We start from the raw sequence: 20,646 nt of genomic DNA on the forward strand, positions 1-20,646 counted from the left end.
ACTAGAACCAAAGAACCAAACTGCAACTGGACGTATTTCGACGAATAATCCTGAAACGCTCGATGTTTACACTTTTCTTCCCCATATCGTCTTGTATGACACATTCACACATACACGGGGAAGAAAAACAGTTTACTTCAATATTAAATCAGTTTTGCCTTTCTCATATAGAAAGGCTATACAATCACTGTGAAAACCGACTTTTGAACCGAGGTCCGGAAGGCCGAATGTCATATACCATTCGACTCAGCTTGACGAACCGAGCAAATGTCTGTTTGTGTATGTGTTTGTATGTATGTATGTATGAGTGTATGTGACAAATAATGTCACTCGATTTTGTCAGAGATGGCTGAACCGATTTTCACAAACTCAGATTCAAATAAAAGGTCTTATGGGCTCATAGACCGCTATTGAATTTTATTCTGATCCGACTTCCGGTTCCATAATTACAGGGTGATATGCACAAAAAAAATAAAATAAATGTCACTCACTTTTCTCAAAGATGGCGTGACCGTTTTTCACAAACTTCGATTCAAACGAAAGGTCTTACAGTCTTTATCCGACATCCAGTTCCGGAATTACAAGGCAATATGTGCAAATCTATGAGAAAATTCGCATTCAATTTTTTTCGGAAATTTCAGAACCGATTTTTACAAACTAAGATGCAAATGAGTTTCTTCAAAAAGTCCTCGAAAAGTTGATCCAGATCCGACTTCCGGTTCCGGTATTACAGTGGGATTAGTATAAATTTTCAATTTCTTGAGGATTTTTTCACAAGGGATGGCGAAACGATGTGCACATTTTTATAAAATTTACTGGTAAATTCATCTCGTTGACAGACCTTGTTAGTTGGTGGACCAAAATCTACTTTGGGACTACTACCCGCATACGCATGGCTGCCAGCGGGAGAAAAATGGCTGGCATACATTCTGGTGACCGACTGCCTCGCCGCTGCAAGATATACAACTCAAACGATACAACCGTATCACCAGGATTTTTCCACATTGAAATCTTGGACATTTTCAGCGAAGGTGAAAAGATGAAAACGCTCGGCTAACTTAGATACAGGCGACTTTGTTTTGACAAATTGGATTTGACAACCGTCACTGAATCAATTTTGGTAGCCGTCTGGTGGCCATGGCTGCCCAGGTAGCCAAAAGACCGTGCGGGTAGTGCCCGGTTTCCTCTGGTACGGAAGAAGAAGAAAACGCACACAGCGTGCTTTGTTCAATTTTGTATAGCGTGCAGGGTTGCCACATTTAAATCTGTATTAACTTGATACAACTGTTTACAAATTGAAAAGATTATGGTAGTTTATACCGAAGAAAGTTTTTGATTTTATTCAAGTTTCAAAAAAGGAAACTTGACAGAATCTTCTAGTAATGTTTTTGAAAATATAAGTAATATGAAAAAGGCATCATTACACCACTAGGTGGATTAAAAAAGGTTTTTTTCAAGCATATTGTTAGGTTGTCCTAGAGATAAGCATATATATAGTTTTTTTTCGAAAATAATGTACACTCCATTGAAACTGAAAATGAATTTTGAAGCAACCCGTCATGTTGTCTTTGAATGAAATATGAAATATTTTTTTAGCCATATATAATGCTTGATATATGATAGTTTTCCAGAGGATAAATTTAATCATATTTATGTTCAAATAGAATATATTTATTATAAATTTTCTATGACTATACTTAGGCTAATTCCAAACACATTATGTACAATTTGATACTCCGTTATTTTAAAAACAATTTCAATCAAGACTGATAGATACTGAGTCTTTCGTTTCTCTGCTAACGAAATTGTTACAGGAATGAAATTCTGAAAAGGGAAATAAGTTTATCTGAGTTATACGCCATGGGCTGGGTAATAACGCTTCCACTTCGTCTCTTTCTATAATTTTTAAGTCATCTAAGGTGTAATTGCTTGCTGAAATTGACCACGAATAAACATTAAATACATCATATTGAGCATGTTACACTACAAATTAAAAGGGTCTGTTGGAACAAACTATATTATGGTTTAATGGAATAGTTTATGTTTGAGATACTAACATATTAAACGCCTAAGAACAACAATAGAATATGATTGTTTTGAACATGAATATGGTTGTTTGTAAAATATATTTAGTGTTGAATTAACTAATACATAATATCAAATATCAAATGTGGTTCTCCGTGTTCTCTGTTTGATTTGAATCAAAACTTGGTCATGCCAAATGAAAAATGAATTGTGCGGACTGACTTTCTTGTGGAAATAAACCAACTATTTATAGCATGTTAACCAAAGTTGAGTTGATGTTATTGACAATCGAGCTCTCTCTCTCTCTCTCTCTCTCTCCGACTTCCGGTTCCGGAATTATAGGGTAAAGTGTGTTAAATATTGTACACCGTCATTTAAACTGACGAAACAACAACCGTAAAAAATGTTTGTAAACTGGATTTAAAACCGTCATCCGCAATCTTACCAAAAATTACTGCATATTTTCGGATACAACAAAAATTTAAAACGTCATTTAGAGTACGATGGCAAAATTGTATAATATCTTCAAATTTTGAATAAAAACTAGTAGAGTTTCTACGTCATGTTAGTTGGTGGCCGTACGAATCGACTTCGATTATACCGGTTTTCAGGTTTCAGTGCCGGATGTGCATATAATGATGAACCCACTTCGTTTTCTTAAGGATGAGCTAAGCGAGCAAAGCAATGTTTCATTTTGTATGTTTTACTAGTTAATGCACAAACAATCTCTTTCAAAAATCAAAGAGAAAATTTTGTAAATAGAATACCACAATATTATAAATGAGAAATGCATTATTTCATCACTAGGTGGATTAAAATAGGGTTTTTATTTTACATCAATATTTACGCTAGCACAAAGTGCTTGACTGACCTGGATTGTTTCACTAAAATGTAACAGATTTTGGTATAACAGATCGGCTGAAAAGTTCGTATCGTTTCTATGAGAGAGCACCACTAGAATTAAATCCATACCATTTTCAGTTAGTACCAACCTTCAAAAGATACGTGTATAAATTTGACAGCTGTCTGATTATTAGTTTGTGAGATATTGCATTTTGAGTGAAGCTACTTTTGTTATTGTGAAAAAAAAATGGGAAAAAGGAATTTCGTGTGTTCATGAAACACTACTTTTTGATGAAAAAAAGTGCCGCCGATACCAAAAAATAGTTTGATGAGTGTTATCCAGACTCTGCACCGGGCGAAGCAACAATTCGTAAGAGGTTTGCAAAATTTCGTACTGGTCATATGAGCACCGAAGACGATGAACGCAGTGGACGTCCAAAAGAGGCTGTTACCGATGAAAACGTGAAAAAAATCCACAAAATGATTTTGAATGACCGTAAAGTGAAGTTGATCGAGATAGCTGACACCCTAAAGATATCAAAGGAACGTGTTGGACATATTATTGACGAATATTTGGATATGAGAAAGCTTTGTGCAAAATGGGTGCCGCGTGATCTCACAATCGATCAAAAACAACAACGAATTGATGATTCTGAGCAGTGTTTGGAGCTATATATTATATCGAAATATAACCGATTTTTTTCGTCGATATATAACAATGGACGAAACATGGCTCCATCACTTCACTTCGCAGTCCAATCGACAGTCAGCTGAGTGGACTGCACGCGATGAACCAAACCTAAAGCGTGGAAAGACTCAACAATCGGCCGGTAAGGTTATGGCGTCTGTATTTTGGGATTCGCATGGTATAATTTTCATCGACTACCTTGAAAAGGGAAAAACCATCAACAGTGACTATTATATAGCGTTATTTGAGCGATGGAAGGACGATATTTAAAAAAAAAACGGCCTCATTTGAAGAAGAAAAAAGCTTTGTTTCATCAAGACAATGCACCGTGTCACAAGTTGATGAAAACCATGCTGAAATTGAACGAATTGAGCTTCGAATTGCTCCCTCATCCACCGTATTCTCCAGATTTGGCCCCCAGTGACTTTTTCTTGTTCTCAGACCTCAAGAGAACGCTCGCTGGTAAAAAATTTAGAAGCAATGAAGAGGTAATCGCTGAAACTGAGGCCTATTTTGAGGCAACGGACAAATCGTACTACAAAAATGGTATCAAAAAGTTGGAAGATCGCTATAATCGCTGTATCGCCTCTGATGGCAATTATGTTGAATAATAAAAACGAATTTTGGCAAAAAAATGTGTGTTTCTATTAAACGATACGAACTTTTCAGCCGAACTGTTACGTTGTTTATGAACGGTTTCTTAAGAAAATGCACCAGAAATCCAGCTTTGAAAGCAATCTTCAATAATTTAGTAGCAACATAAGTTTTTCTTCGCCGTAGTATCCACAATACATAGTACATCAAACCTAATACATTTTGAATATGATATCAATATGTCGGTATTCATTAGTGAATCTAAACACTGTTTATCAAGCGATTTGCTATTAAAAATCTCAAAAAAATTGTTTTGTACATGATCTTATAACTATTTCAGGTTTGTTTGTATCAGTTCATCACTTTTATTCAAAATAAGATAGCTGGTTATTGGTTGAACTAATGGAAGAGGAAGGAGTCTAACATTAAATAAAAAAGAAATTCGAACTCCAATGGTCTTAATGAACTGATAAAGAAGTTTCATGTATGGAAGGTCACGACATGTGATGTAAATAACGTGATAATAAATTGATTGGACTCCGGTTTGATATATTTCTTTAAATATTTAATGTTTTATTGAGCCATTACTTTCGTTATAGCCGGAATCTGATTTTCTACGGAAAATCGAGTTGTGTTTTCTATTGTAAATAAAATGGAAGTGCATCCATTCTACGGCGTATATGTTTGGCAATATTTGCTTCATGGGACATATCTTTCCTTATTTTACATTTCCTAACTTTCCTATTAGCTCAACTGCCAACATAATGTTGAAATATATAAATCAATGATAACGAGTTTTAACTGGATTTTTTATTTAAAATTTTGTTTTGATTAATTGCTTAAAATCTCGGCCTTAGCTCACATGCTTGAACACCGATAATTTTTTTTCCCAAAAGGACTCTCGGTAATTTATAGTTTTCTTTAAACCGAAAATCTCGGTAAAAGCAAATTATCTGTGAAATGAAAAACACCGAGGATATCAGTTGTTTTAATGTTTGCCGAGCACTCGGCTGTTCAAATCTCGGTAAAGTTTTGCCGACATTCGGGAAAAAATCTAAGTGTGTGCCTTTGTCGATATTTTAGGAATAATTGAGTGCATTCGACCCAAATTATCTCTATCCCAAGAAGCTTGCCAGCTGGCAAGTGTTCTTTGGCGAGACGCGCTATAGAATTTGTTGAAAGTAATCGGTCGCTCAAAAATTTCACCCTCAATAGCACTACATTTGGCTAAAATATCGGCTCTTTTATTGCCTGAAACGGAGTTATGAGCCGGGATCCAAACTATTGTGATTTGATCATTATTATTCAATATGACGTTCAGGCACTGTTTTATATTCCCTAAGAAAAATTGTCCATGTTTGAGCGACTATCTCCGACTATCTGAGAAGAGGAAATAATGGTTTGGAAATAATGTGACGATTACACTCAAGCTATAATGAACTGCTGCTAATTCTGTTATATAAACAGATGCAGGTTCTTGAAGCCTAAATAAGAGCGAAACATTATTGTTGAATAACCAAACCTAACCCAGTAGTCTCTTCAATTCGTGATCCGTCCGTGTAAAACAATTTTTCAGAGTCAATATGCCTGAACTTACTTGAAAATTTTTTGGGTTTTCCAACGAGCGTAGGTGATCCGGGATTCCACGCACATCGTGCTGCATGGATGTGTCGAAAAATGAAGTTGAGTCAGGGACATTTAGGATGCTGACACGCTGATGCTGCTTTTTTACGCGGTTTTTTATGCGGTTTCTTTTTACGCGGCTTTATTTATGCGGATTTCCGAAGTTACGCGGTTTATTTTTCGCAGATTTCCGAAGCTACACGTTTTTGTACGCGGATTTCTCAAGTTACGCGGTTTTCTCATTTTGTCTTAGAAACGCATGAAACTTCGAGATCTGGTGTTATCCTGAAATTTGTTCTAAGTCAACTCTTTGACACTTAGAAAATTTTCGATTTTTTTTTCAAAAAAATATAAAATGATCTCGACGTTTCATTCATTTCTATAAGACATACGGCAGCGAAAATTATTTTTTTCGATTTTGGAAATCTCAAAAAACTTTTTTTTTTAATTACACCAGATCTTGACGTATAATGCATTTCTAAGACATTTGGTATCAAAAAATTTTTTATTCCATTTGGCGGTGCTTTTCTACGCGGATTTCCAAAGTTACGCGGTCTCAAATTCTCTAAATTCCAAAGAAGACTTTTACAAGAACAATTTTTTTGAGATTAGACCAGATCTGGACGTTTCATGCATTTCTAATGTATTTGGCATCAAATAAATTTTTTTCTTTAGTTTTGAGTTTTTTTACGCGGATTTCCGAAGTTTTTTTTTGCACGGTTTATTTTACGCGGTATGTATCCCCTGTGTGAAAAATGTGTATGCAATTTTTGATTCGGATGAAGTTTGGTCCCAAAATAAGTTGTTTTATGTATTATGTTTCTTACCATCCGTCCATACATGGCAAGATAAACGCTTTAAAGGAAAAAAATGCTAACAATAACTTTATCCTAACTGAATTTTTTCAGTATTTGTATCGAAAAGTGAATAATGAATAATGATAAATTTCGTGCCAACTAAAACGGCGAAATAAATCAAACATTTTTACCGACTTTTTTTTTCAAATGGATATAATCCAAAACATGACAAACCTTTCAATTGTTGTATGGACAAATTTTTAACAAAATTATTATAAGTTTAAAAAATTCGCATTGAGTTCAATATCGTAATATTTGAAGTCGACTCACAAAAAGCATCGTTTGTTGGCTTAAATTTTTGTCCCAAGATAGGTAATTATTTTCCCTACTAACTGTTCAAACATTGCAATATGGGCAATATGCAAACAAGTTTTTCTAACTAAAACTGATTGCAATTGTTTTCTGTGGAATCTTCTCTTAGATTGAGTTTTATTAGGAGTGAATGACCGGGTTGACGGTCCAATGCAAAGGGCACTAGTCTTATAAGCCAGTTGTCGTATGTTCGAGCCCTGACCTGGAAGGATTCTTAGTGTCTGTAGGATGGTAGCTCCAGCCATGCAATGGTTCTGTAGGCAATTGATCGGCTGCGAAGTCTGTTGAAACTGGTCAAATTAAACCATAGGAATGTAATAACAAAGCTTTGCTTTGGAAGTAAATGATTAGGACTTTCAGTTTAGTTTAGTTTAGTAAAAACGACATTATCAAAATAGTTTGGTTCAAAGAAGTCTTTTCCTTAAAAGATCCTACCCTGCCCTGTATGGACGGATGATAAGATACATGATTATCTACCTTGGGACCAAACTTCATCCGAATCAAAAATGGCGTTTTCTTGTAAATTATGATATTTTAAAACTTTTTTCTCAGTGTAAGGTTCAATTAAGATTTTTTTTTCAGCATTTTTTCTAAAATTTGACGAATTTTGTTAAATCTACTCATACAACGTTTATTTGTAGGGCTTGTAATTTTTCGACTACAGCCCTTTAACAAAAAATAGTTAACTTGTTTCAATGAAAGAAACAAAATGTTTGAACATTCTTGAAAGGATTTTGCATTAAATGCAAGGAAAAGAAGTTTTTCTCGTTTGCCTCAACTTTGAATATAACAGTTTCAAAATGACCTGTTTTTGAACTAGTTTTGTCAATAAGTTCAAAAAGTGCTATCTGAATGCTATATCATAACTCACGAAAAAAATTATTTAATTTGTTCTACAAAATGTTCAAAAACACCAAACACGAGAAGGGAATTTACCATCTATATCCAAAGAAGGCTCCTTCAACACTGATCATTTGTCCTGAAGACATCGTAGCTTTAAAGTATAAGGCTAGGCCACAAATATTGTGGATCCGGAGCAGTGCACTGGTTACATGGGAGCTCTGATTAGCCCAAGAAATAATTATTTTTGAAAAAAAAACATTGCCATTGTCTTTTTCCCGAATGTATCAATATTCGAACATTGTTTGAGCAGCTGCACAATCTACAATTTTCTGCATATTGCAATACAATTTCCTCACAAACATTACGAATCATGTATTATACGATATTATTGAAATCATTGATTAAATATCACATATTCTAGATTGATCAAAAGGTACAAATTCTTTTCCTTATACCTTCTGGTATAACATATACTTCTTAATATTAGTGGACACTTATATAGGTGCAATTTTCAACTCGACGAATATATTAAAAGGTGTTTATTAAAACTCTTTTGAATAGACATGATATAAGAAGAATCAATTTAACAGTTCTAGCCGTGGTGTTCTAGTACAGTTTTGGGTTGCGTGGTCTTATTTCTTGTCAATTGCAACGGAACTCTTCGATCTACCGATAACAGTGGCCAACGCTGGCTTCGCAGTTACATTGGGGGTCGGCCGTACACTTCCAATCGGCTTTATTCCAGGAACGCTCTTCTTCAGAACGGAATGATTGCTTTTAGTGACACTACCAGAATTGACAGTGGAAGAAGTTGATGTAGCAGTGTTGGTTTTGCGCAGTATAGCAGCGGTTTTCAATTGAGCGGCCGTTGGACGGGGAGTGTCGCCTCGAGCCACTGGTTTTGTAGTGGCTAGCTTTGATGTCACAGTGGTATTTTTTTTCTGTAGATTAGGGGCGCTATTGGGCGTTGTTTTCTGCGAATCACCCGCATGTCCTGCAAATTTAGATTAGATTATAGCTAATTTCTATATTCATACTAAATCTACGTACCTGGCAGCGACATTCTTCTATTGATATTAGTCAACGAATTGGCCCGTTCTGGCAGTTTAGGTATCGCGAGCCTTTTGCGTATTACAGTTTGCGGTGTGGTAGTGATAGCTGAGATTTGAGGTAAAAGTCGAGAAGGATTATTCAACTTCATGACGAGCAGTGCAGCATCGATTTCATGTCGTGCTACCTGGAGACAGTGAATAACATTCAAATCACGCTCATGATTCTGATCTAGATTCACAGCGTCTTCGAATACCTTCTCATTTGGACTAGATGTTATTAAAGCCTTCATTGCTTCGCTGTTAGCAAAACTGTCATCTGGTATTTTAGTTTCTTGAGCATTTACGACGTTTTCAACTGTTGATTTTTCACTCGGATCACTATTTGATATATCTCGAGTGGCATTGTCAATACCTACGCTTTCAGTGGAGTTGTTGGATTTATTATCTATTTCTTGTATTTTGGACGGTGTCGGACAGCTGTTTGACTCTTCTGTTGGTTCAGCTTTGACAGGACTAGATTCTGAATGATTTGTATTTTTGGCTTCTGGTGAGCTAACTGATTCGATCAGTGCCATAAACTTGCCTTCAGCTGGGGGTGTTACGAAGGTAGTTCTGTCATCTCTGCCGAGCCCTGGACTAGTGATACAAATTTTTGGCATAGCAATCTTTAACGGGGATTGTAAAACGTCTTCGCCTTGTTCAATTGATTTCATGCTGCTTCGATAGTAATCCAACAAATTCGATAGCATAGCTTTGGAGACCATTGAGCAGTTTTCTGAAACCTCTGGTAGTAAGTTTGACGATGTGTTGTTCTTGAACTTCGAAAACACTTGTGGTCCTGTAGCTTGAACCTCCCAAAACGATGTTTCTTTCTCGTCTTTCTCAGGACATGAACAGTCTACCAAATCATAACTCATTCTCGCGACTACTCCAGATCTGTTGCACTTTATTTCCACTATTAGTGTATCAGTGTTGGATTTGTCTTGCTCGAAGTCCAGGTATTCCAACTTTAATCCCATTGATTTTAGTAGCAGCGTCAGATCGATAGCGTCTACCTTCAACGGCTTTAAGTCCGAAGTAGCCTGAAAAGAATCGACAAGAAGTCATAAAACAACGGTTAATATTGTGCTAGTTGTATAGGGTAATGTATAATCGGAAGTAGACCTATTTGAGGAGTCCTGCAATGTAGATGTTTGTTTTGAATATCAATGAGCATTCGTGCCGTACTTTTGCATATTCAAATATTTGAAAATAGTTTTATTTAATTTTAATAACTAGCTAGCTGACTTTGCGAAACAAACCAATTTTGTAAGCTTTATCTAGGACAATTGCATAAATACTTAATATTATTATTAATATCGTTTATTTAGACTCGCCAAAAATTATTATTATTTTTCAGTGTAGTTATCAATTTCGTTTCAATGATTTTTTAAAGCAAAAATTATTATTAGTAGCAAAAATTTCTGGTTTCTTTTACATTCTAGGGCCCCAAACACTTCGATGTTTTGATACGCCTTCGCGACTCAAAATGTGGAAATCACTTCCATTTGATGCCCCAAAACACTTCCAGTTGTAGTTTAGGTAAACAGAAATGTCATTGTGAGAAAATCGACTTAGATATCTCACACTATGTAAAGCGACATACAACTGCATTGCGGATTGTTTATTAACGTTGCAATCCGATTTTTGACGTTCTGATATTAATTTCATCATCAAGGGATATATACCTGGTTTGTAAGAAATGAGCCTGAATAGCCCTTTTATTCACACCAAAATGCATGAAAATACACATACAATATAGAGACGACGGGTACGGGTTCAGAAAGAAAAAAGTTTGCCGTACTCGGGTCGAGTTCAGGTTCAATAATTTGGTCGGGTTTCGGATATTCGGAGTACTTTCGGGTTTGGGTAAAGATTCTAATTTTTATCGGGTACAAGTCGGTTTCGAACCTGGTAGAAAACTTATTGTTGGATTCGAGTAGAGTACGGGTAGAAGTTTTTTATTTTTGATAGGGTACGGGTCGGGTTCGAATTGAAGATATTGCATACCCAATCATCTCTAACGTTCAGACCGAAGGTATAAAAATGTCTGTTAGATGGGAGATTAATATAAGTATTTTCCTGAAATCTACGCCTTTATGTTCTGTATACACATACATACACACGCAAACATTTGTTTAATTTGTCGAGCTGCATCGATTGACACACGATACTCTACACCTCTTTGTTTTGTACACACATACATACACACGCAGACGTTTGCTTAATTTATTGAGCTAAATCGATTGGCACACGATACTTGGCTCTTCGGTGCAGTGATGCCTTTTTATAATAATCATTATCTTTTATGTAAAACAGCGGGATTAATTACAACAATACGAATTAAAATAGTTCGGGAACCTGTTTTGAAGACTTCTTTTGCATAATACCATAATTGTGAGCTCCATTTGCACCGTTGTTTCATGTGATGGTTTTCATATTTTTTCTGTTATTTCGGAACATAAAGTTGGATCTACCAGAAAAATTGAGGAATTTGGTTTGAAGTAATAGAAACATTCCTTTGACTCTAAGCGTGTGAAAGTCGATTAAACATTCTATGATATTCTGAAGTGAGCTCAACTTTAAAGTTTTTGGTAATTATTTACGGCCCTTCCGAAATCGGTATTCATAGACCAGTATATCCCAAAACACTGCGTTTGTTCACGAATAAAAATTATGAAAAAAATGGAATACTTTTGAACCCAACTTTGAAATTTATTTTACGGTTTCATCTTCTTACCAAGTAATGATATTTTTAATGAACATGTAAGAGCAGTAATGTTGAATTCTTCATACAAATTTGAAATGTCATTATTTACTAACCATTAAAAATGACATTACTGGTTCTTATATGTCTTTTTACTTGAATTTTCGTTCATGAAATTCGGGTTCGCTATCTTTGAGAAAACGATTGAATTCTTCATTTCCGATACACTTGAAACCGGAATTCGGAGACCGGTGTAGCTGAGGTCGACAATAATTCAAAAGTCACCTGAAATATTGTATGCTATTTCATTTGTTTTCAAATTTTTGAAAATCTGTAGAGTCATCTTTCAGAAATTAGAGTGCGTTTCAATTCGATTTTTGGATACTTTCCGGAATCGAAAACCGAATAAGTGAAATAATTTTATTTAGTCATCTACTTTCAAAGTCTGCAAACCCGAGAAATTTGTTATCCAATTTAAAGAAATTCGTGTTTCGAATCATCACTTATGAAAAAAAAATGAAATTTACAGTTTTACGTCAAATACCCTGTGTATCCGGAACTAGAATTTGAATCTTAAATGAAGGAAATCGGTTCAACCATCTAGGAGAAAAGTGAATGACATATTTTCAGGAACTTTGTATAAAATCATAGGACCTTTTATATGAATCTAAGTTTGTAAAAGTCGGTCAAGCTATCTCCGAGAAAATTGAATGACAGACATTTACTGATTCGAGTGGTATATTGATGTAAGAATTTTTATTATTTCGAGAGTCCCACGACAAAAGCGTCTAACTACAAATGACAGTTTCTCTTTGTTTACTTTTTCTTTCACGATTTACCGGATTGATTTTATATTTGACGCCTTACTCTTCGCAAAATTTGGAAGTCAAAACCACAAGTTTTCGATTTATATTAGAAACTTTCAAGAAATTCCAGTAATGGCTCCGTAATAAACAAAAGAAAAAGTAAACAAAGAGAGGCTCTCATATGCAGTTAGGCCCTTTTGACGTGGGACGATCGATTTATATCGTTTATTCATTACCGTCTTTAACCAATTGGTCGTTCGCCGGGTCGAGTGTAAGAAGTTTTGTTCTTGTAACAATTATGGCTGTGTTTGAACCAATGTAATTATGAAATTATTTTGAATTCGAAAATACTGCATTTTTCTGAAGCATATGTCATATTCGAAAGGTAATGTTACGATTACGATAACCATGCTAAAATCGAAACGTTAGAAACGTCACGAAAAAGAGTGCTGAACACAGTCTTTTAGATGCTTAGAAACTATTGCAGATAACAGTATTAAAAAACGTATTTCCCTTTGCCTCCGAACATCGCTTTATCATGCAGCTACTGGCCAGGTTTTTGATCAAACTAATCGCAAATGAAAGGTCCCCGTCGCCCTGAACGCTATTGAATGTTTTTGAGATCGGATGTTTACTTTTTGAGTTATATTCGGAATCTTGACGATATCTGTCACATTCGATCTTGAAAACAGAATATGTTTTTAGACTTAGATTCCGCATGGTAATTGCTATCCAACAAGCTTTAGATTATTAAAATCCATTCATTTTTAACGGAGATATTGATATTTTTATGTAAGCAACTTTTCCACTGATTCCAGTAGTAGGAGTTTTACGCGCTTGATGATAAAGCAATGTTTCGGAGCAAAGTGAAACACGATCTTCAATACTGTTTTATGCAACTGTTTCTTAGTACCTAAAAAAACTGTGCTCAGCATCCTTTTTCATGACGTTCCGGAATTCGTCATCTAACACTCGATGTGGATAGACGAATAACCTACTACGACTAATTTTGATTTTGTTTTATCTTTTATTCGCGGCTTTCTACCTATCCAAGCTATGGGTAAAACGCGCCATAGATCCGAGAAGGATCCCTTCCGGCAAGCGGCTCTATTTTGTTGATCTTTGAGCGCTTGTTGAACGATATACTGCACGAAATATTCGTTCAGTTTGCTGGAACGGTTTGTTGTTGTTTTTTCTCTTGCAAAAATAGTGTGAAAATTAGGTGTTACCATCATTTAGAAAGAACATTTGTTGTTATTCTACGTGAAGTAGAAGTAGTGTGCAGGTATGTAGTGTTAGTTTAAAAAATAAGTGGAAAAAACTTAAGAAATTCTCCAGTAAAACTAGTCCAACGGGGCTCCAACTCCTCATATTAAAAATTGCTCAACAATGGACCTCTGTCTGCCGGGTTTGTTGAAATTTGTGTGTGAAAAATAATTTCATTATTTTAATCGGAGATGTCATAACTGATTTCCACAAACTTAGACTTAACACATGGATCAATAAGTCCCGAGACTAAAGCAGAGCGCTCGTAGTAAACCAGTAACCACGTCTTTCTAGAGTACTAACCTTTGCTTGAAACGGGCCAAAATTTTAAGTCGATCCGACCAGAAACAGCAGTTATCAAGGTTGGAGGAAAGTCGTTTTGTAGTTTGTTTAAAAATGGAAAAAAACCGAGTTTCGTGTTTTGATAAAACATTGTTTTTTAATGGGTAAAAACACCGTGCAAGCGAAACAATGGATTGAAAAATGTTATCCGGACTCTTGTCCATCAAAAGCAACGATTTATCGGTGGTTCGCCGAGTTTGAACGTGGTCGTACCGACACAAATGACGCGGAACGCTCGGGTAGACCTGTGGAAGCCGTTACACCGGAAAATGTGAGTGAAGTGACAAAAATTATAATGAAAGATCGTAAAGTGAAGCTCCGTGAGATTGCTGAGATGACACAGATTATCATATGGAAGTGTATTTACTATCCTTCATGAAAAATTCAGCATGAGAAAGGTTTTTTCCAAGTGGGTGTCGCGATTGCTTTCGATGGAACAAAAACAGCAACGAGTCGATGATTCCGAAAGCAGTTTATCGCTATTTACTCGCAACCAAAACGATTTCTTGCGTCGTTACGTGACCATGGACGAAACATGGATACATCACTATACTCCAGAGTCGAAGCGGCAGTCATCTGAGTGGCGCACAGCTGGCGGAAGCCGTCCGAAGCGTCCGAAAACGCAGCAGTCAGCTGGCAAAGTCATGGCGTCAGTTTTTTGGGATACGCATGGCGTGATTTTCATTGACTACCTCGAAAAAGGTAAATCGATCAACAGTGATTATTATATTGACTTACTGGTGCGTTTAAAGGAGGAAATCGCAAAAAAACGACCGCACATGCAGAGAAAAAAAATCATCAAGACAATACACCCTGCCACAAATCGATGAAAACAATGGCGAAATTGAACGAATTGGGCTTTGATCTGCTTCCCCATCCCCCATACTCGCCAGATTTAGCCCCCAGTGACTACTGGCTCTTTGCTGATCTTAAAAAAATGCTCCAGGGAAAAAGATTTGGCTCAAATGAGGAGGTCATCGCTGAAACTGAAGCTTATTTTGAAGCGAAAGATAATATTTTTTATAAACATGGTATTGAAAAATTGGAAAAACGTTGAAACCATTGTATCACCCTAAAAGGTGATTATGTTGATGAATAAAAAAAAATGTTGCAAAAAAAATGTTGTTTCCATTGTTAGTCTCGGGACTTTGATCCATGTGTTATTTAGGTATAATCAACAGACACAATATGGTCCTAATGATAATTTCCATTAATATATCAAAAATTTCCAAGTATCCTACTGCGTGATAGATTGAAGTCGAATCCTGATGAAACGCGATCGAATGATCTCTGCAAGCCAATAATAGCATTGTTAGCACCGTAGTTAGTTTGTCGTAAAGGAAGTCGAAGAAATGCACTGTTGCGAAGAGCACGGGGTCGGACGGTGATATTAATTTCGCGGAGCATTATCTCAGAAGTACTGGAGATTTTTGGGGTACCGATGCCATTAAGGATTGATAATTTCTTGTCTAGTTCTTCCCAAAGCTTACCGTTATGAACGAGTTTTTGACAATATTGGAATTTGGACAGCTGATGGTCGTCAAATGGTGAGATAATTAAGTCCTCACAAGTTCCTATCTCATACCTCCCCGAGCGTTTATGATGACATTTGGTCAATAGAACGGCGTCGACTGGGTACTATCGCCTTCTGCGTTAGTAGCAGGATGAGAGGGTGCGAAATGAATTGTAGTTTGAAGCCCATCCTAAAGTGCTTTATCATAGTATATTGCAATATGTTGTTTGTTGCATTATTTGTTATATATTGATTTGAATTATATTACATTGTATTATATATTGTTATTATTATTATTATTATTATAATTATTATTATTATTATTATTATTATTATTACTATTATTATCTTATTATATTATATTTTGTTATGTTATATTATGTTGTATGGTATTATACTGCATTGCATTATATCATTTTATATTGTATTATATTATATTATATTATGCTGTGTTATATCATCTTATATTATGTTATATTATTTTATATTATGTTATATCACAGAGAACAGATATCCAACAGACATTCATACGTGCAAAGTCGTGTGCAACGGTGATTTTTAATGGATTTTCACTTGTATGCTTTACACAGCTTTTTAAAAAAGTTTGTACTAGCTTGGATGTGATATATTATATTGTATTTTATTGTATTATATTTTTTATATTATTTTATATTATATTATAATATATTATATTATATTATATTATATTATATTATATTATATTATATTATATTATATTATATTATAATATATTATATTATATTATATTGTATTATGCTCAAGTATATCGACAACGGGGAGGGGCAGAGAGTGCATCAGGGTATCTTACAAGTGAATGACTGGATGATGGAGTAGATTGCCAACCTGAGTCACGCGGGGGAAGCTTTGTGTTTCTCCCTGAAGGTCTGAAATGAGTAAGACGCACCCTTCTAACAAACAAACCATCAGGCGGGTTTAAGCTGGTACAGCGAAATTCTTTATTATATGGCCGGATGTTCTTGCTGGAAGGCGCCGGGTCTTCAAAACCCATTTTGGCCTTCTTAACAGCAATTATATGAAAGCTATCTGATAATCAAATTCGGATCTACTGTAAGTCTACCCACAGGCAGGCAGGTAATGCCTTGAACTGATGGTGGCTTCATACATACATACATACATACATATTGGAATTTGGACAGCTGATGATTGTATACGACAAACGGTTTAGGCGAAATCTTAGAGCTCGGAGCAAATGTCACATAAGAAGGTATCGGCGTCGTAAGTTTGTTACACCATTGAAAGGTATCTGGGGAAAAAAATCTTCAAAGCTTCCTTTTTGTGTAGAATAAGTCTCTCCGTACCATGGGACAACGAAAATACCGTTCACACTAACCTGATGGAAGATCATGCACAAGCAATTCTATAGCGTCCCCGATACGTCGTGATAGATATTTTAATGATCCACATACTGCCCATACTCGCATATCAGTCTCATATCGATTTTCGCCAATATTGAGTTAGCTTGAGGAATGCAATCCATCCTCAATATACTCTCAGAAATTTCAATAAAAGTTGAGGGTTTATTCTGTAAAATATGAAAAAATATCAACTCATGTCTGTCCCATATGCAAAGTACCCGCATATCAGTCCCATTCAGTGCAAATTTCAATAATTTCATTTATTGCAATATTGGAATAGCAAAGGTATGTTACTAATATTTCATGTAATAATACTATGATTTAGCATTAGGTAGCACAATAAATCAAAAAATTTGAAAATAAAATTTTAATCGTCTTTTTCTCGACATGCCGATTTTCCATATGGGACTGATATGCAAGTATGGGCAGCATAGTACACGTTTTTTTTGTTTCAGTGAAATCAATTGCTTTGCACTTCTTAGCGAATTGAATGTATATAACATTATTTTCTGTTCTTGTTTTGTTAACGACTAACCAAAGTGCCATTGATCATTTTGGTTTTATAAACCCAATAACAACGATAGTTACATGTTCCTAAGTTGTGATTGATTCTCAATTATTTTTATTTATGGCTTAATATTTGAAATTCAAGAGTCAAATGAAAATTCTTCGAAGAATTCCATGGCAAATAAAATTTTCATGTGAAAGGTTCATTACACCAACAGGTGGATTGAAAAAGGCTTTCGAATGTTGAAACAAACATTATCGACCTCCCGGTTACTGCGAATATATGCATCAACAGCCTCGGAAGCCGTAACATTGTAACGACATGTTTTGTAAATGGACAATTCGTATACTTTCGACAGAACACAACGAAACAATTTCTCATCCACAAATGTTTTCAGAAATGAAAGCATGATTCGATAAAATTGAAATCGAAAAGATGAGTATAAGTAGGCTGCTATCAAGCTTTACAAAGTTTTCAGTGTTCTACAAATATAATTTAAAAAAAACTATTCTTAATCCACCTAGTGGTGTGATAATGCCTTTCTCTTGTTCTGACACAGTCTTATCAAAACGTTTTTTTTGTCTTTTGTACCAGAACAATTGTTGACACTAATTTGAGCTTATTTTTGATACGAATTGATTCAGACTAATGCGGGTAGTTCACAAAAGCATGCTTCAGCGCTTACGTTACACATTCGGCAACATTGCTCAAACCTAATGTATCAGCAACACTACTTTTGAATAATGACTGATGAATATTGTTAATTAATTATTGAGTCAGGCTTTAAAATTTGTGAATAATTATGATTTGGGGGAAAGGAAGAGGCGGTTATTTTTTTGGAAATTTGCCGTGACGTAATTTGTGAATGACGCCATAAAACCTTGTCCCACCCTATTGTGCTGTATGTTGACAATATTCTATAGATCCTAATAAACTAAAACGACTATTGATTATTGCATTTTGCATGTTCCCAAATATGCATTCCTTCAGTTCGAGCACATCAAACGCATATTCAACGCGCACACTTTTATATGCACTAGTTTTTTTTTTGAATTTTGAAGAAATTTTGGATTATTCTGCCATTAAGAACATCTTCGAATTGTATAATTACTTACATGCTCGTCGAGACCTGCTCGAAGCTTCTGCACTTCCATCCATTTAGTGATCAAATCTGGTAGTTTTACATTCTCAGCGGTTGCCGCCATTGTTTCGTATCGACTAGAAAAATCTGTTACAGAACCCGCCAAGCGACACTTTTTTTAATTCCTATTTACCGTTATCAACCTCGATAAAGCAGCCAAAAATTCAATGTATCTTACGGTTTCTCGGATGTGTATTGACTGAAGCTTATATGCGTGTATGGATCCAAGAATTTACATAAAGTCCGCTAATTGTTGAACTACACTGGTATTCGCGACAACAACAAAACGATTCGTGGAGGGAGATGATGGAATGTGTTTTAGCGAACCGCTGTCACTAAAAGCCAATTACTCACTGCAAGTGGTCGAAGTCGTTTGAAAACGTCCGTGCGGCCACTCGAGAGTGACCGAGAGTTTGGGTATGATTTTAGACGCCTTCCATTAAATATTGCGACGCGTCGGTTGATTGATATGTAAGGTAGCTGTTGATGCTTTCAACCTTAAGATGGATAACCGTTTATAGGAAAAGTGTCGGGTAATCGAAAGCTTGTATGCTTTCGTGAACCAATGTTCTCGATGAGTACCCCCGAAACGAAATATTGAATGAAGTTTTGAATACGGACACCATTAAGGCACTCGAAAAAATATGGTATTGACGATTTTTTTAAATTGGGAATGGCACTGGTAATGCAGACATATTTTTATGATGTATTTTATCGTTTTTTAATTATTTGTTTGCATCACAAGTGACATTTGGTAATTATTCATTGATTGATTATTGTATTCCTTGAAACTAAAAATTTCGTCACATGAATTGTTTTTTTTTGTTTGCATCCCACCAGTCAGTTATATTCTAGCATACGCTTTGGAGGTATGCGATTCAAATGCTTGTGTTTCTCTAATGTGAAGGCTTTAAAAATCTGTTTCAATCCACCTTGTGGTGTAATGATGCCTTTCTCATACATACAAATAATACTGTGGTTATCTATTCAGAATGTTTCTCTTCGATTTTTGAAAGAAACCAAGGGATTGTTTGTGCATTAACTAGTATAGCATACAGAATAAAAAATTGCTTTGCTCGCGTAGGTTATCCTTAGAAAACGATGTGGGCTCACTATTATATGTACTTCCAGCACCGGAATCCGCGAACCGCTATAGTCGAAGCCAGTTCGTACGGTCACCAACTACAAACTCTACTAGTTTTTTTTTTTAAATTTTGAAGTTTTTGTATAATTTAGCCATCGTACTCTAAACGACGGTTTAAATTTTTGTTGAATCCGAAAACATGCAGTAATGTTTTGTAGGACCTTAAGATCTTTCATTTGACCCTAAGATTGGGAATATCGGTTTTACAATGTCTGCGAAAAGTGAGTGTGATCCCTTTTTAAGCATTTGAATATTATCTCAGTCGTTAATCGACAACCGGAAACCAGGATAGCACGAATCAGTTTGTTTAATTGTCTATTGATAATGGCTATCGATTTGAGTAGTTTGGTTTCCAGTTTAGAATAAATTTTTTCGTTTTTGCTTTTCTCACGTAGAAAGGTTATGCAATCACTTGAAAACCCGACTGCCCCGGAGACTCAGTTCATCGAGCTGAGCAATGTCTGTGTGTGTATGTATCAAATAATTTTACTAGGTGGCTCAATCGATTTTGACAAATGAGATTCAAATGAAAGGTCTCACGGTCCCATACGGAATTCCTGAATATCATCCGAATCCGACTTCCGGAGTTATAGGGAAAAGTGTGTTAAATATTGTACACCGTCAATACTTAAACCGTTAAAAAATTTCAACACTGAACTCAATACCGATATTCCCAATCTCAGGGTCAAATGAAAGGTCTTATGGTCGTACCAAAAATTACTGCATATTTTCGGATAAGACAAAAATTTAAACTGTCGTCCAGAGTACGATGGCAAAATCGTATACAATCTTCAAAATTTGAATAAAACCTAGTAGAGTTTGTACGTCATGTTAATTGGTGGCTGTTCAATTATACCGGTTCTCGGGTTCCGTTGTACCAATAATAGTGAACCCACTTCGTTTTCTTAAGGATGGCCATTGTTTCATTCTATATGTTAAACTAATT

General features: G+C 35.5%; 1 protein-coding gene across 2 annotated transcripts; it reads right to left on the reverse strand.

Moving 5' to 3' along the window:
- Window positions 1–7,999: 7,999 nt before the first annotated feature.
- LOC131435442 (uncharacterized) lies at window positions 8,000–18,910 on the reverse strand. 2 transcript variants are annotated; one of them, XM_058603337.1, is made up of 4 exons: window positions 18,690–18,910; window positions 18,531–18,633; window positions 8,836–9,919; window positions 8,000–8,779 (listed from the first exon to the last, which is right to left on the reverse strand). In XM_058603337.1, the coding sequence occupies exons 2-4, from the start codon at window positions 18,618–18,620 to the stop codon at window positions 8,418–8,420; spliced, it is 1,536 nt and encodes a 511-aa protein (XP_058459320.1). In that variant the 5' UTR covers window positions 18,621–18,633; window positions 18,690–18,910; the 3' UTR covers window positions 8,000–8,417. The 2 variants fall into 2 exon arrangements, with proteins under 2 accessions (XP_058459320.1, XP_058459319.1); XM_058603336.1 differs by having other exon boundaries at window positions 18,531–18,910.
- Window positions 18,911–20,646: the final 1,736 nt, after the last annotated feature.

This window comes from Malaya genurostris, chromosome 3, assembly GCF_030247185.1.
Source record: "Malaya genurostris strain Urasoe2022 chromosome 3, Malgen_1.1, whole genome shotgun sequence".
In the NCBI taxonomy this organism is placed as follows: Eukaryota; Metazoa; Arthropoda; class Insecta; order Diptera; family Culicidae; genus Malaya; species Malaya genurostris.

Coding starts and splice junctions, on each gene's coding strand:
- LOC131435442 (XM_058603337.1), bottom strand. CDS start 18,620: ATGGCGGCAACCGCTGAGAATGTAAAACTACCAGATTTGATCACTAAA. Junction 9,920..18,530: donor GAGCAGGTCTCGACGAGCAT/GTAAGTAATTAT, acceptor GATTCTTTTCAG/GCTACTTCGGACTTAAAGCC. Junction 8,780..8,835: donor TAGAAGAATGTCGCTGCCAG/GTACGTAGATTT, acceptor CTAAATTTGCAG/GACATGCGGGTGATTCGCAG.